At 43.0% G+C, this 16,360-nt stretch overlaps 1 protein-coding gene across 2 annotated transcripts in view; it reads right to left on the bottom strand.

Moving 5' to 3' along the window:
* Positions 1-905: 905 nt before the first annotated feature.
* LOC145985207 (uncharacterized) overlaps positions 906-16,360 on the bottom strand; it is a 60,907-nt gene continuing 45,452 nt past the window's right edge. For both annotated transcript variants that reach the window (XM_083118949.1, XM_083118950.1), the window contains 2 exons: positions 11,532-14,407; positions 906-5,027 (listed from right to left, as the gene is read on the bottom strand). In XM_083118949.1, coding sequence (XP_082975075.1) covers positions 1,866-5,027; positions 11,532-14,407 — 6,038 coding nt within the window. In that variant the 3' untranslated portion in view covers positions 906-1,865. The remainder of the gene's footprint in view (positions 5,028-11,531; positions 14,408-16,360) is intronic.

Genomic DNA, 16,360 nt, shown 5'->3' with positions numbered 1-16,360 from the left:
ACAACAAAAACAACATGCTTTGATGTATTATTGGCAGCCCTGGCTTATGGTGACCCTCTGGTGTACATAAAGTCACCATTATTGAGGTGAAGATGTTGTTTGGCGTTTGACCAAGCGTCTCTTCAAACGTCATCACACCTACATTAAATGTATATATTTCCGAATCCAAACACTAACATGTCAGCCATTTCCTACCAAGTCCAACGTGCAAATTAGGAACTAGTTGTTCAGCCCAGGTGTCGAGAAATTTCTGGCACATATCCAGGCCTGCGGAGCCCCAGCAACCGAAGAAAGAGAAAAGGCAGATTTGGACAGAAATGTAATCAAAACACATGACTCTAGATATAGACCTAGGAATGTTATGGTTACATAAAGCGTAGAATTCGGTCAGTGTCTCCAAATCATGTGGGAGTTGGAGTTTCTGGTTCGATGCAGGAATAACCGACCAATCAGCTCCTGACAGATCTGGCGCAGTGTCAGCTGCGAAGGGAACAGAAAGTAGTTCGTAGTTATTGCATTCCTTCTCCAGAAATAGCTCAACGTCGCAAGTGGTGCCAACTTCACCTGGTACCAAGGGCGCTAAAGCAGACTGATCTTGCAGCTGTAAGAAAACTTCTCTTCTACCATATAAACAAAAACACAGAGGCAAAATCAATTACAAATATCAGAAATATTGTGTAAATGACAGTGAACAACAACTTAAAAGTAATAATAATTAATTACAATAAAGATGCATGTTCAATGTCAAAGAAAGCATGAAATATTAAGCGTTTGTAAGTTACCTTAAATTTGAGAAAATCGTTATTTCTGCAAAAATAAGAAAACATATTTTTAAAGTACGATGTTGCAATTAATTTAGATTTTTTGTTATAATCAATTCCCTCAATTAAGAATGATACCATATGTGTTGAAAATATCATATTTATTTACTTGGAAGGCACTGTAGTACATCCCAGTACATCCCAGTAAGAAACATAAAATGCTTAAACTACTCGTCTTTCTTAAATGCAGCAACAATTGTCTTAGAATCTCGTTTTCCTTTTGAAATTAATTAACCAGAATAATTTTACCAGTGACTTACACTTCATAGGATCTTGACAACCGTATCTATGTCGACATTTCGTATATGGGTTTGGAACAAAATTCTTATTTTCGTGTTGTGAGTCTAATTTGCAAGGTTATAAAATATGGCAAAAATGTTTGTGAACTAGGAGTATTTCAAGTAGCGTATATACTTTCCATGCAAACTACAAAGTTGATTCAATAAACGTTGAAATTGTAAAAATAAAAGTTGCAACTTTTTTGCAACAACAGTTTTTATAATATATAATGTATGGTAATCGCGTGTGTTGCGTAAACTAACACTAATTCTAATGCACAAAGTACAAGGCTCTAAAACGGTATTTGCCATTAGCTAAATTACGGAAAGAAAAACCTCAGTCGGACATTCAGTTACTATCACAGCCACAATTCACTCACGAATCTGATGTTTCATGGATTAGAAATACATACGTAATGTACAGTATACCCTACATTATTGCTCCTAGTATGTGTTATCGAAGTGATTCTATGGTGATTACTACTCACCCATTTTTTTTTCGTCCACAAGATTTCCTCCAAGATAACATAACATAAATTTAACACCACTTACATTACAAAACATCACTGCGTAAGGCACAATTCCAGTACACTTATTATAAAACACGTGTTTGCAACTAGATATGTGATTTTTTTGCTGAATGATATGCATTGCAAATCCTTTATGCATGTATGGTAACGTCTCACCAGGGTTTGCCACACTGTTCAACCTTCGCAGCACGATACACCAGGAGCTGACGAAAATATAGGGGGAAAACATAAGATCTTCAATTTTGCTTGATTTGCGCCATTTGTTGTCGCGCTTTGAAACCCCGAAAACCCGCTTGAATTTTCGTGGCAGCATCGGTTTCCTTCTCCTTCTTCTGGACTATTTCTTCTTTCTTCTTTCCGACTTCTTGACGCGCTTTGAACCCTCTGAATCCTGCCTGGATCTTTGTTGCAGCATCCTTCTCCTTTTCTTCTTGGTGTCGCTTGGTGGAGATTTCATGACGCACTTTATAACCTCGGAAACCAGCTTGAATTTTTGTCGCTGCCTTTTCTGCCAATTCGTCGTTTTCCTGTAGTCGTTCCTCACCGTTCAGGGGATTCTCGTCTTGGTCCACGATTTTCTTCAGTTCCTTCCTCGTCTTGTATCCTCGGAAGCCAGCTTGTATCTTAGTCGCGGCGTCAGTCATTGCTTTTTCCGCTCCGTTTGATTTTCTTCTTGGTGATGTTTGCCCTTTCTTCATCTTCTGCCTTACTAGGAAACCACGCACTCCGGCTTGTATCTTGGTGGCGGACTTTTCCTCAGCAGACATCGTTCGCCGAGACTCCAAGAGCTTTCTGGGACCGTTGCTATGTTTGTCTCGCAGATTCTTCCGCACACGGTAGCCACGGAAACCGGCTTGTATGCGAGAGGCGGCGTCGTGCAAGTGCGACTCTCTGACGTTCATCTCCTGGCGCGTTCGGTATCCCCGAAACGTGGCTTGAATTTTAGTCGCAGCCGAATTCAGAGCGTCGTCCTCCGCCGTTTTTTCTTCTCGCGTCTCCTCTCCCCCCTCCTCCTCCTCGTCCTCCCCCCACGTCACCTCTGCGTGTGCGATTCCCGCGGGAACGACCTCGTGCGTCGGGCAGGCGTCTATCTCGAGAATTACGTCGTCGCTTTTGGTCTGGACGAGGCGATGCGACGCGACATCAATAATGTCCGAAACTCTCTCTTCTTTATCTTCCTCCTCTTCCCCAGGATCGGGCTGAGGCAATTCAAGGCTTGATTGCGGAGACAGCGTTTCTGTGTCTAAATCTGGCGGAGGAAGGACCAGCTGGTCGTGGAATTCGCCAGAGTGACGCATTTCGATGGGAGCAAAACCTGGCTCCTTGGCATCAGCCGCCATACCCGGGCCTGCCTTGCGCACTATATATCCGCGGTAGTTAGCTTGGATTTTTGTTGCCGCTTCTTTCTTCTCCGTCTCTTCCATTTCTTCTTCTAATCGCCTCCACACTTTCTCCCCGTCGTCCTCTCCGATGCTCATTGATGCTCTTGAAATATCATCCAAAATCTCCCTGGTCGATCTTCCTCTGAGGGAATCCGAAAGCGACGAGACTGGTGACTTGTTGATACGTTCGATGTCCAAATTCTCGACAGCTTCTACTGAAGGCACCGGCAGCAAAGGCTTTGTACCTTGCTCCTCCGTATTAGCGCCGACGTCCTGGTGCACTTCGGCGGAAACTGTCATGGAACCGGTTTCGTTGTCCTGAGATTGGTTGCGAGGTGACGATGGAGGTCTTACATCTACCGTAGGGCTTTGGCTGCCCTCCATTGGCAAGGAAGGGATCTGGTCTAGAGAGTCAAAAGGCACTGTGTCTGTCGGTGTTTCCTCCATACGGCTAGCTCTAATTCTCTTCACGCGCCTCCTTGCTAGGAATCCTCTGACGCCAGATTGTATTTTAGTAGCTTCGGCGTCAGGGTCTGCGTCCTCTCTAACCCAAATGCCTTGCATTTCCTCGGATTCCGTCCTGCCTTCATCATCTTCATCGTTTTCTCTGGGCGAAACCGGCGGTGTTCCGTTTTCTTCTTCCATGGCTTCGCCAGTACTTTGTCCTCCATTTGTTTCTCCTCCGTCCTCAATCGCTGGTAACTCCACATCTGGGCTTTCAGCCTTAACAGAATCTTTGTCTATGCTCGCTTGCGCCACTACTTCAGGACTAGCAGGTTTTGATGAGGTTTCTTCTACCTGCTCAGGATTGGAACTTTCATCTAGGTTTATTAGATCAGCTGTTGTCACTTCTGCGCCTTCAAGATCCGCTGGTGTTTCGATTTGACTTTCAGTCTCATTCGGCTGTGGTGAGGTTGGATTTGTCGATCCTTCCTCGGGACCGAGGGCCGTTGGCGACGTTTCTGCGGGCATGAGGGATTCGTCTGCGCTCTCTGGTTTCGGCGTCTCACTCGGAGATGTTGCTGGTTCCGTCTCATCAAGCTTTGGTGTTGATTCATCAGCAACAGGACTTTCTTCAGGTTTAGGGGACGTAACGTCTTCGTCCGCTTCGTTAGTCAGCTCCGGTTGGGGGGAGCCTGGACTAGATTCCTCAGGTTTTGGCGATTCAGCTGTTGTAGAAACATCATCCACAGTGGGGGATTTAGGCGACTCAGGATGCGGCGATGCTTCAAGGCTATCAGGCTTTGGTGAAGTCTCAAGTGGACTTTCAGGCTTGGGTGACAGAGCCTCTTCACCCTCATCAACCTTAGGCGACGCTACTTCTTCGTCTGGCTGCGGTGATGCTTGACTTTCGGGTGCGGATGAGGTTGCGTCTGTTGCTTCTGGTTGTGGATCTACTGAACTTTCTGGGTTTGGTGTTGGACTTTGATCTTCCGCTCCAGGAGAAGTTCCTTCCGTGTTCTCCGGTGTTGCAGGTTTGGATGAGGTTTCATTCTGCTCCTCGGCGCTGGGTGGGGGAGCTGGGGATTTTTCTTCGTCGTTTGATGCTGGAGAACCCTCCTCCTCTGGTTTGGGCGAGCTTTCAACTGGGCTCTGGGGCATCGATGCTATCTCTTGACTCTCATCTCTAGACCGCTGTTCCTCGGGGGTTGGAGGTTTAGGTGAGGCTAGAGCCGGGCTTTCAGCGGGATGAGGCGACCCTTCCACAACCTGTGATTCCACAGACGGGCTCACTGGCTTTGAGGACGCATCTTCTTCGTTCTGTGGTGAAGACGTACTACCTTCATGATCTTTTTCTTCTTCAGCTTCTTCTCCTTGAGCACTTGGGTTTGCTGCAGAAACACTCTCTGGCCTGTCTGTCACATCTTCATCGGGAGGTTGTGCCTCGTCAGCTGCAAGGGGCGCCGCCTCTGCATCTTCTATTTGATCCTCCACGCACCAGTTGTCTTCTACGATCGGACCAAACAATGAATCATGTGCGCTACCGCCACGAGCGTCGTTTTCTGGCAGTGGTGACTGGAAAAAACAAAGAAATTGATATAAATACAGCATAGCATACAACAAGTTATTCTTAATTACTTGCTTAACTACTTGGGGACTGAATAAATCCTTATCACAAAATCTAACAAGTCACACGACAAGAAAGTACATGTTGTATGAATGACCTATAAAGTAGGGGGAAAACTGGGTAAACTAGAGACTGCCAAGAAACCAATATCTAGCCATTTGTAGCGTGTTTGCATTGCTAACACCTACATATTATTATCCACGGGTATATTGTATGCGCTATCACGGATGTATTGATTCATTTGTAACTATTACTGTCCATAAGAAGCATTTTCTCCTCTTGGTTCAATAGTTGTTGACTTTTTAAAGTGATACTGTATTTACCTCGAAATTGGGCGCCATTCACTTCTGACGCACAACTCGCTGCTGATTGGCTATGCTACGCGTGATGCTAAGAAAATTAAGACCGAATCTATCTGAAAAATATGTCATGGAATATGGCGTGGCATCGAAATGCTAGAAGATTATTTTCCGTTGATATGTTGAGATTTCCATCGAGAAAGGTTAAGAAAAATGTTTCCGTCTAAAGCACTCTAAACACGAGAGAGGGATAACTTGGAGTAAAGGTTTGTTTTGATTATCAAATTCCCTCTTGCCTGTTGTAGGGTACTGTCCGCCTCCTGTGCCCCGTCTGTCGTCGTCTCTAGTTTGTATACATCAGAACCGATTGACAGCTGCCCAAAGGTAGAACGAGGATCGGTTTGTTTTGTCACTTTTGCACCACTTAAAACAGTTGTAGGAAAATCATGCCATCTCTTTGCTGTCAGACTCAACGAACTCTCAAAAAGAAATCTGCGAATTTCTGCTTCCGTCGTGGATCTTTCAACACCAGTTCACTTGCAGTAACATTTCTGAACTGTTTATTCGTTCCTTGTGATTTATATGTTGTAAATGCAATTCTCGAGGGAGGAAGAAGAGAGTTGATGATAAAAAATAAAATAAAAATATGATGATCAGTATAGGATTGCCATTTTGTCAGTTATAATGGTAACGTCTTTGCCTTGAATCAAGTCTCTCGGGTTAGATACCCGGTGGAAGCACATAGTGGTTCGGATTCCACTTAAAAAACTGCAGGTCCAGTCCCGATTAGCCTTTCTGTACCTAAAGTGGATTTAAAAACAAACTCAAACAAACAATCTTATCAGTTAAAAGTGCTATTGGACAATGGCATTGCAAAAGCCCGTCAGTTTCCGCTGCCATCCAACTTCAGTAAAAAGATATCATTACCGTTTATAAAGTATTAAGTGCGATTACATAGTTATCCTAATGAATGTAATTTTGTGCTACAACGCCAGGGCTCCCGGATTTGAATCCCAGCCGGGGCATGGGTGTTCTTTATGAGTGTCACTTCATCAATTTAAGCATATCATCATTCATCCTCATCTTCTTGATTAGCCAAAAGTGGAAGAAATGCGAAGTAAAATAAGCCAAATCAATCAATCAATCAATAATGTAATTTTAAAGAGTCAATTTTAAAAAATATATTGATGGTGCATGCAACTGTAACTTAGAGCTATAGTCATTATTTATTTTCATGGATGATAAAATATTCAAAACACGATGTCATCTGGTGTCTGTAAATTTTCAAGTGTATAATTTTAAAGTGTACCAATTACAACAGTAAACGAAAGGTTTATCTTAGAATGAAACAGAAGAAGAATTTTGACAGGACGTTCGAACATGGTAAGAGGTGTATATAAACTAACAGAATATCTAAGCGGTAAAATTTCACAAAGCAAAAGTTTAGGCTGATAATATGAGTAATCAAATAAAAAAATTAAAGTTCAGTGACTTTATTGACTAGATATTAGAGCGAAAGTAATTGGACGTCGTATTATTTTAAGGTTTGTGTGGTGAGAACGCAAGAAAGGAGGGGGTAATTTTCGTGACGATGTTACTGTTGTTCAATACCCGGCCAAATTTCAGTTCTCCCTTAATTTTTCTCCAACATTAACCATTTATTTATTGATATGTATATATATGTTATTTTGGTTTGTTATCTACCTGTGCATTGACACATGTTCAAATAATTGACAATTAATTTCTCATTTTACATAACAATGTATGATAATAATTTTTTGGCAGTTTTTGGAAATTTACTGAGCTACTGAGTCATTTTGATCAAAGAGTAACTCTTTTTGACATTATTTTAAAAAAGGAAATGAGTTACCTTAACATTTACTTTACTCTCGATAAGATATAACTCGCAGAGGTATTGCATGCCTGCAGTGGCGGCGATTGGGTTCCAAAACCGGTGGGGGGGGGCAAGGTTCCAAAACTGGGGGGACAAAGACAGTATATTTCCCTTTGTAGTCAAGATTTAGCATAGTGCGGGGGAAAAGTGGCGAAAAGTTTGGGGGCAACTGTCCCCCTCGCAGCCACTGCATGCATGAAGCGCAAGCGGGTTATTTTACTTTTCTCCACTTACCGTCTAAAATTAATATAAATTTTCACTAAATTATCATAACCTTCATAAAGTTTAAATTCGAAATTATAGTGGCAAAAAATTCAATGTAAACCCTTATTCTGGAAAAAATAAATACTTCACGCAAAATATTTTCTGGTAACACAGGCAGAGCCTACCACATAGCGTAGTGGTAACGTAGTTGACTTGTAATCAAGGAGTACCGGGATCAATATCCGGTGGAGGCACATAGTGGTTCGGATCCCACTTTAAACTGTAGGCCCTGTCCCGATTAGCCTTCTGTGCATAAAGTGAATATAAAACCAAACTCAAAATTAAACAAGAAAATAAGGTAATAAAATATTGTTAATCCTTACTAAAATAAGTGAGTTACCGTTACTCATTAAAAAAATTAACTAGTTAGAGTAACTCGATAAACTGCTACTTCCAAACATTGTTTCCATAATTTGTTTTTCGGTATGAGCGATATTTAACCTTTATTTACTGGACTATAATCAGAAAAAATAATTATATAACAGGGCTACAAAATTCAAAATTCCGTGAACAAGAAGATCTTAAAAATATTAACTCAAAGTATCATAAATTACATAGCCTACTTATACTTACGAGTAAACACATATACCACCTCAATAATTAAAAATTTGACACACTGAAAGACAATACCAATTCAACAGATCCACCCGTTTGTCCACGAGAGTCGAACAATAATACATAGAAGTATGTTTATAGAGTTGGAAAGATTAATTTTTCAGGACTCAAATACATTCCAAATTGTAATTTAGTTTAGTGTTAGTCAATTAGTGTTCACGTAAAGTCGATGGATATCGCCTGATCTGTTGATATATGTATGATGCAAGTTGCAAAGGCAACACTGTGATCGAGGAATCTGAACGTACTTCATAGAAGGTATGAGGGTTGAGGGGTCGCGGGTTCGAACCCTATTCTGGGCATGAGTGTTACCTGTGAGTGTCTTTCATCAATTTCATCATATCACTACTCATCCCCACCGTCGCAATTAGCCAAAAGTGGAAGAAAAGCGACGTAAAATAACCTAATTCAATCAATAAATTCAATTCAAAGAGGGTTGGACGAAAAACACGATATCCTTGATTCCATATTAACAATATCTCCTTTTCATCAGAAAAATAAATGCTAGGTAAAGCAGAACTCTCTCAGAAGAAAGCCAAGTTTAGGAGTTCTATTGCGGAGCCGTAACAGTAAAATATATAGTATACATAAAGACAAAAACATGATAAGCAGCATAACGCTCAACCACTGAAGATGGCTTGGTTACTTAGTGAGAATGCACAATAAGAAGAAAGAGTTAGAAGGCAAATAATCCAAGTCACAGTCGAAGGCGAGAGACGCAGAGGAATACTATGATGCAACTGGTATGATGCGGTTCTAGCAGTAACTTGCACTGATGAGTAGTTAGTCTAGCAGAGATAGATCAATAAATTTTACATCTCTAATTATTTTCAAATCATTATCTATGGTCTTGTTGAAGACACAGTTCGTATGCAACACTATTTTTTCACGCGCTTCTCGTCCCTCGGTGCCATTAGCGGACAAGGCTGCAAGGAGCTACTCTAGCTGGCTTTTCCACCGCCTCACCAGTTCCAGGTAAAGACGACCGCCAGAAGGAAAAGGGAGGATTTCTGCCTCTACCTCCCTCGCCCCCCGCTGCAGTGGTTGAAAGCCCAAGCCCGTGGTTTCAACAACCCCAGTCTATCGCCTATAGGAACAGATAGAAGTTTTTTTTTTCGATTTCTTAATAAATCCTCTCAAGAACTCGGGGGAGAAATTTCTGCAGTACTTATGTTCTCTGTATTTACACCACAACCTTTTACACGTTGTATAATATGTATGTATAACATGGGATGTAGTTTCATTATTTATGAAATGGGAATGTATTATGTGTGGACAAAAATATTTGGAAATGTTATGCTTTCTTTTTTTTCTAATATGGAAGATATAATGATTAAAAGCAAATATTTACTTACATACACACTCACTCTCTCTCACTCTCTCTCTCTCTCTCTCTCTCTCTCTCTCTCTCTCTCTCTCTCTCTCTCTCTTGTTTTAGAAGTGTTTTATTGAAATAAATTGAATCTCCTGGCCTCCAATGAAAACAATTGGGAAATAAATACGGTTGTATTTATTTGAGCAAGAGAACACGCGTTCTTATTGTTGTTATTGCTTTGGTTTATTTTACTTTGCTTGGTATGGTGAAATTGATGAAGGGACCTCTCAAAGAACATCCATTCCCAGACCGGGATTCGAACCCCTGACGAGCGCCCATTTTTGATCCTACGTGTTGTACTCTGCAGTGTATAATGAAATAATGTGGAATGAAAATTTTATCCCAGAACTCAAGAAGTCAAATGAATATTATTGAGGGCCTCCCCGATGGTACAGTGGTATTCTCCTTGTAATCAAGGGGTCCTGGGTTCGATACCCGGTGGAGTCACAAGTGGTTCGGATTCAACTTTAAACTGTAGGTCCAGTCCCAATTGGCCTTACTGTGCATAAAGTGGACTTAAAACAACAAATCAATCAATCAATATTATTGAAGAAACTACAATAAGTGTATTTTTTCACCAGTTTATCCTCCTTTAGTTATTGAATTTTTGCCATCTCCCATCACTTTTTCTAGTTGTACTCGTATAGATTTAATCGCGATAATCAGTAGCTAATGAGCTTATGGGAGCCATGAGATACAATCATAAACAGAGAACTCTAGATTGCTGATTTTGCAGTGCCCTGCAGATGCACTGGAAGGAAATTATTTGTAATTAATTTCTGCCATGACGATGAACGTTAATTAAATTAAACGGGTTAATGGTGGATACAAAAAGACACTCATGAACAGGCTAAGGCTTGAGCCCGGATCCTTCAGTAACGAAATCTTGAGATGGAGGAATTGGGGAAATCAAGAAGAATACTGCAAAGTTTTTCAAAAAACATTAATCACATACAACGATGGTGTTTCAAAAATCCAATTGAAAAATACCACTGTGGCAAAATGCAGTTTGCTTTACCGATACCCACATATCCGAATGGTTAGCGCTTTCCTCTCGTCTTTGTTGTCGCCCGACCTCCGTGGGGGAGTGCTAATCACTACGCCACCACGGGTTCCGGGTTCGAATCCCGACCTGGTTGCTACCTCAAGTGTCGACGTCACCGCACGTCATTGGGTTCTAGTTGATACCAGAGACGCAGAAACTGAAAACTGGACAAAAGAGGAACAGATGGGAAGGAATTGAGGCAAACTCTGATGAAGGTAAGTGAAGGTTTGCCTAAGAGTTGTTAAACCATAGAAGAAGAAAGAGGAGGAGTTTTTCATAACTTGAAATGAGATTAGCACTCGAGAACTTCCAGAAATCAACTAGTTAGGGGTTAGGTGGGAAAACAGCCACAAGCGGAACCTCGCCCATCAATAAAGAAAATTTGAATTTGAATTAGTCCATGATCATAGTAATTTCATACAATGCTCTTATTCCCTTATTTTCATCATTATTCTCCATATTTTTAGTCTCTGGAAGGGTTGGTATGGACGTCGAGCTTCTTCAACTTTTTCATAATTTCTTTCCAATGTCCCATCTTTTTAACTCCTCATTATTTCCACTGCCTGATTATCTCATCGAGATTCTAACTTCCCCCTCTGGTTTCCCTGATGGGGTAGTGGTAACGCCGTCGCCTTGTAATCATTAGGTCACGGGTTCGATCCCCGGTGAAGGCACATTGCCCAGTCGTTCAGTTCAAACTTTAAACTGTAGGTTCATCCCCAATTAGCCATTCTGAGCATAATGTGGATTTAAAATAAACTTTGACATCTTATCCTTTTATTCTCGGTTCAATTTATAATGAAACGCCGATTTTGTCTTGAGGACAGATAATATTCTCCTGGAGGTACTTTTGCTAACCTCATGGAAACTGAAAACTAACCACACTTAACATAATTGCACGCAACATGGTGATGTGCGATTTAAAAAGTAACGATTATAATTCGTAAATCCACCACTTACCTTGCTTTCTCCGCCAGCCAGGCGTTTCCGTGTTCTATAGCCTCTGTAAGTGGCCTGAATCTTCGTGGCGGCTTCGTCTGGTGTGTAGGCGACACTTCTGGATGGCGGGCCTTCCGATGCATCAGCCGCACTGGACGACACTGCGTCATCCATTGCGGAATCTTCGACTGGCTCTTGGAGTCCGTCGGCATCGTTCGCAACAGGGGAACCGAGCACATCGCACATCTCAGAAGGCTCTGCTTCTCCCTCTATCAGGTTCTCTTCCTCTGCGGAACTTTCAGGACGACTCTCTGCTCTCACAATGCTTCCAGTTTCGGCATCCATCACGGTGTCTGCTCTGCTTGGTGCGTTGCTACCTTCCTCCACGTCTACACTACCTTCAGGAGCCACAGAACTTCCAGGCCGACTGCTATCAAAAGGCAAATCAATTGACTGAGACTTGCTAGCATCATCTACGTTTGATTCTGATTCTCCGACAGGTGATTGGACTGTTCCAATGGACTCTGCCTGGCTAGATCTGCCTTCTCGTTCAGCAACTGACGGTGTTCGGAGCGCAGTTGATGGTCTACTACATGTATCCAATTCCAAAGACTGCGATGGGCTTCCTAGCTTGCCTTCTGCATCCTGGCTTGCACTATCTGGTCTGCAGGTTCCTGGTGAAACTGGTGGTGCCTCGGTGCTACCTTCACTTATCAATGGTGGAGGAATGGTTTCTACATCAGCACTTTCAGCTTCAGCAGAACTACCAGCTCTGCTGCTCTTTTCTGCGGCACCATCTTCTACTTCAGTTGGTGAGTGGCTTAGTTTATCTCCAAAAACTACTGAATGAGCAGTGCTTGCTGGTCTACTTGCACCTTCCTCAGCATCACCTTCATCAGCTTCCTGCTGTTCTTCAGTGCCTTGATCTTCATCAACCTTTTCTTCAACAGGAGTCTGGTTCTCATCTGCTGCTGCAACTTCACTTGGTGGCCTGCTACTTTCTGCTGCCTCCTGAGCGACGCTAGTTGCTCTAGTACCGTCTTCATGGACAGGTGACTGAGTAGTGCTTGTAACCTTGCTTTCATCTTCAGGTACTGGTGACTGAATTGTATTTTCAGTTTCGCTGCCATCGTCGGGCACTGCCGGCGATTCAGCTGGACTTGCTGCTGTGCTGGCACCTTCGGGAACAGCTTGTGACTGAGTTGCACTTTCAGCCCCACTGCCGTCTTCAGGAGCAGTGGGTGACTGAGCTGCACTTCCTGCTGTGCTTTCATCTTCAGGCACAGAGGGTGACTGAGTTGCACTTTTAGCCCCACTGCCGTCTTCAGGATCAGTGGGTGACTGAGCTTCACTTCCTGTTTTGGTCTCTTCTTCAAGCACAGCGGGTGACTGAGTTGAACCTTCAGCCCTACTGCCGTCTTCAGGAGCAGTGGGTGACTGAGCTGCACTTCCTGCTTTGATCTCATCTTCAGGCACAATGGGTGATTGAGCTGCACTTCCGACCTTACTTTCAACTTCACGTACAGTCGGCGATTCAGCTGCACTTTCTGCTCTGTTCTCATCTTCTGTAACAACGGGTGACTGAGCTACACTTTCAGCTTTACTTTCATCTTCAGGAACTGTGGGTGATTGAGCTGCACTATCATTCATGCTGCCATCTTCAGGGGCAACGGGAGGTTCAGTTGTACTTTCAGCTCTGCTATCATCTTGGGGAACGGTAGGTGACTGAGCAGTACTTGCTGCTACGTTAGTGTCAATTTCTGACTCATTTTCTGGCGCTGCAACTGATTCATCTTCAGTACCAGGCCTATCGGTATCTCCCTCCACGGCTGGAGAATGAGGGCTCACTACAGTACTTGCTTCTTCTGGAGCTACTGATGCTTGTGAAGGACTCATAAAATCTCTAATTTGTTCACCAAATACAGATTCAATTTCCTCGAGAAGTTTCGGCGATTCAGTTTTGAATTCATCGAACTCCATATCTTGCTGTTCGATATCATCAGAGACCTCAGCGGCAGGTTCCTGCATAGTAGAGTTGCTTCTTGATTTTGCTGCTTCATCACCAATAAGCTGTTCTTGGGCTTCACTGACAACATTATCCTCTTCAGCGACTGGCGAACTTGGACTACCTTCTTCAGCAGTTTCTGGTGTCTTTACTCTGCTTTCAGTTCTACTGCCATCTTCAGGTGTGGGTGATTGTTCTGTACTTTGAGGTTTTTCTTCTTCAGCTTCATCCTTAGGGCTTGCTGGAGGTTGCTCATCTGTGCTGATATGTCTGCTGGATTGTTCTACGTCTTCTGCTATTTGTTCAGGTGATGCGGTTGCCTCTTCTCTTGTCTCGTCTTCAAGTATAGTGGGTGACTGTACTGTACTGGTCGGTTGGCTCCCTTCTTCAGCGACGCTTGCAGATTGGCTAGCACTTTGTGGCCTGGAACTTTCGTCTGCTGGAGCTGGTGATTGAGCAGCGCTTGGAGGCTTGGAAGCATCTTCAGAGCCCTCTGGAGACTCTTGCTGTGCAGTATCAGGTGTCTCTTCCCCATCTTCTGAAACTGGCTTTTCACTGGATGGCCTATCATCGTTGCCAGTTTCTGTGGATTGAACGGGGCTGGCGTCTGTGGGTTTCTCAGCATCTTCCTCTGGTTCTTCTTCGTCCATAGTCGCGGCAGCAACAGCTCCCAGTGCTGCTACAGCTGTAGCTCCCCCTCCAGCTAATGCTGCCGCTTTTAGCATTCCATTTCCCTCTGCTTCTTTACTTTCGTCGCCATCTTTGCTGTCCGTCGTTTTCCCGCTATCGAGGTCTTCAATTTTGAGGCCATCCTTCAAGAATTCCGGCTCGTCCGTTGGTATCTTGATGTCATTATTTTCGACTTTGCCACTTGGCGATTTCAGTGTTTGGCCTAGAAATAAAAAGAAAGATAAACTTACATTAATGTTAAAGTTTGTATCATTATACAGGAACAGAAATGAATATATCATGTATAAAGTCTCCTTTGTTATTCTCGTGGTCCATCTTTTGGTTAGTACTAGTATTTATTGGGTCTTATATCACTGGCATGGGCAGGTACAGTCATCTAAACGTAATTTAATCTGCTGCGCAGTTATATTACACTAATTTAGTACACATGTAAAATTTCCGTTATTTTTTCTGATAATCTTATACAGAAAATGGTGGAGTGATCACACTTACGCAGGGATTTTTTTGTGCTCGAATTGTACCATTTAGTGCGTGACGTTGCAAAAAAATGTTTATACTAGGGTAATGTGTACTATTCTGTGCGTGTGCTTGCGAAGAGAGGGGAATATGGGAGTAGTTAACACAACGCATGACAGGACATACGAAAATAGATAGTATGTTTGTAACCACTTAGCATTTATAGGCTTTACACACAGTAGAATGATATGTGTAGTCACTCTTGGATAAACAACAGATATGTTGAAAGCTCTAGGTAAAAGAAGAATTACCTTAAATGTTTTTCTCCCTTTCTTCCAAGATTTTACATGCTATTGTGGGCTCTTACCTAGCCGCATTATCTATCTAGTAATCACAAACTAGAAGCCGTGCAAGAAGTTAATTACAGTGAGCGAGTTAGTTACCATAGCCACTTATTCTATTGGAACGATTTAGAGTTATTTTTATGTGCATCCATGTTGAAGACTATCGACTTTTATATCTCAAGTTCTGGCAACACTGTTCAATGCTATTATTGGGGTCAAATCTGTACACTGCTCAATAGGTCTTGAGTGTCGGTGACAAACGTTTTCATAATACTTCGAGCTTCTAAAAATAGGTTTAATACTTCGATTGAAGGTCGAGGAGTGTGCGTTATTTTCAATCAACAAGGATCACATCACTCAGTTGGATGTCAGCCATATAGACTACGTAAACGCCTTGCAAATATAGCATGTCATTCATCAGCTGGAATTTCCTCTTCCTCTTGCGTTGAATGTTTTGCTTCTGACGTATGCAATTCGTACAGTCAACGGCAAAGATAATGGTAGGCAAAATGTCCACAGCTATTTTCATTACTTTTTTATTCTACATCCTGTGTTGATTTAAGGAATGAAACTATCTTGGTTCGAAGCAGGCATTGTTCTCTGCTTATTGAAGTCATTATTTCAATTCATTGTCATCATATTGTGTAATTCAGACCGAATGAAAATGGTGGTGGACAATTGCATACTGTTTCTTTCGCCGTTGGGTGTACAATGTGTAGGAAAATTTACTGTTCATTTAGTTTGTAAACAATTCAACGGAGCAATTAATCTCGTATGAACTGTATGAACAATCACTGTGACATTCGAAAACTATCCAGAAGGGCTGAAATTCCAGCAACGGCTTTTGAAGGGTGTGTGACTCGACGGCTTTGTGAGGGCCAAGGATGATGCATGGAGAGTGTATCGAGTCCCATCGACATTGATTCTTGACTATCGAGCAGAGATGTCCAGCCTCCGGAGGCCGGGCCTCAGCCTCAGCCTCGGCCTCCAGAGCCTTGCGAGGCTGAGGCCCAGTGAGGCCGGAGGCCGAGTTGGAGGTCGGAGGCTGAGGCCCTGTGAGGCCGGAGGAAGTGTTGGAGGTCGGAGGCTGAGGCCGTGTGAGGCCGGAGGCCGACCTTGAGGTTGGAGGCTGAGGCCATTTGAGGCCGGAGGCAGAGTTGGAGGTCGGAGGCTGAGACCTTGTGAGGGCGGAGGCCGACCTTCAACTTGGAGGCCGGGCCTCGCGAGGCCGAAGTAAAATGGCCATCTCTGCTTTCGAGACCGGAGCTCACCACCTCTTTTTCACATTTCTTTCTCACGATGTTGCGTCAAAACAGAAACTTTTGTAGATCTCATTGGTGATCGATTGATTGACT

This window comes from Lepisma saccharinum, chromosome 3 (genome assembly GCF_977018435.1).
Source record: "Lepisma saccharinum chromosome 3, izLepSacc3.1, whole genome shotgun sequence".
Taxonomy (NCBI): Eukaryota; Metazoa; Arthropoda; class Insecta; order Zygentoma; family Lepismatidae; genus Lepisma; species Lepisma saccharinum.
Note: the sequence above shows the minus strand (reverse complement) of the source record. Positions and strands in the feature narration are given on the sequence as shown.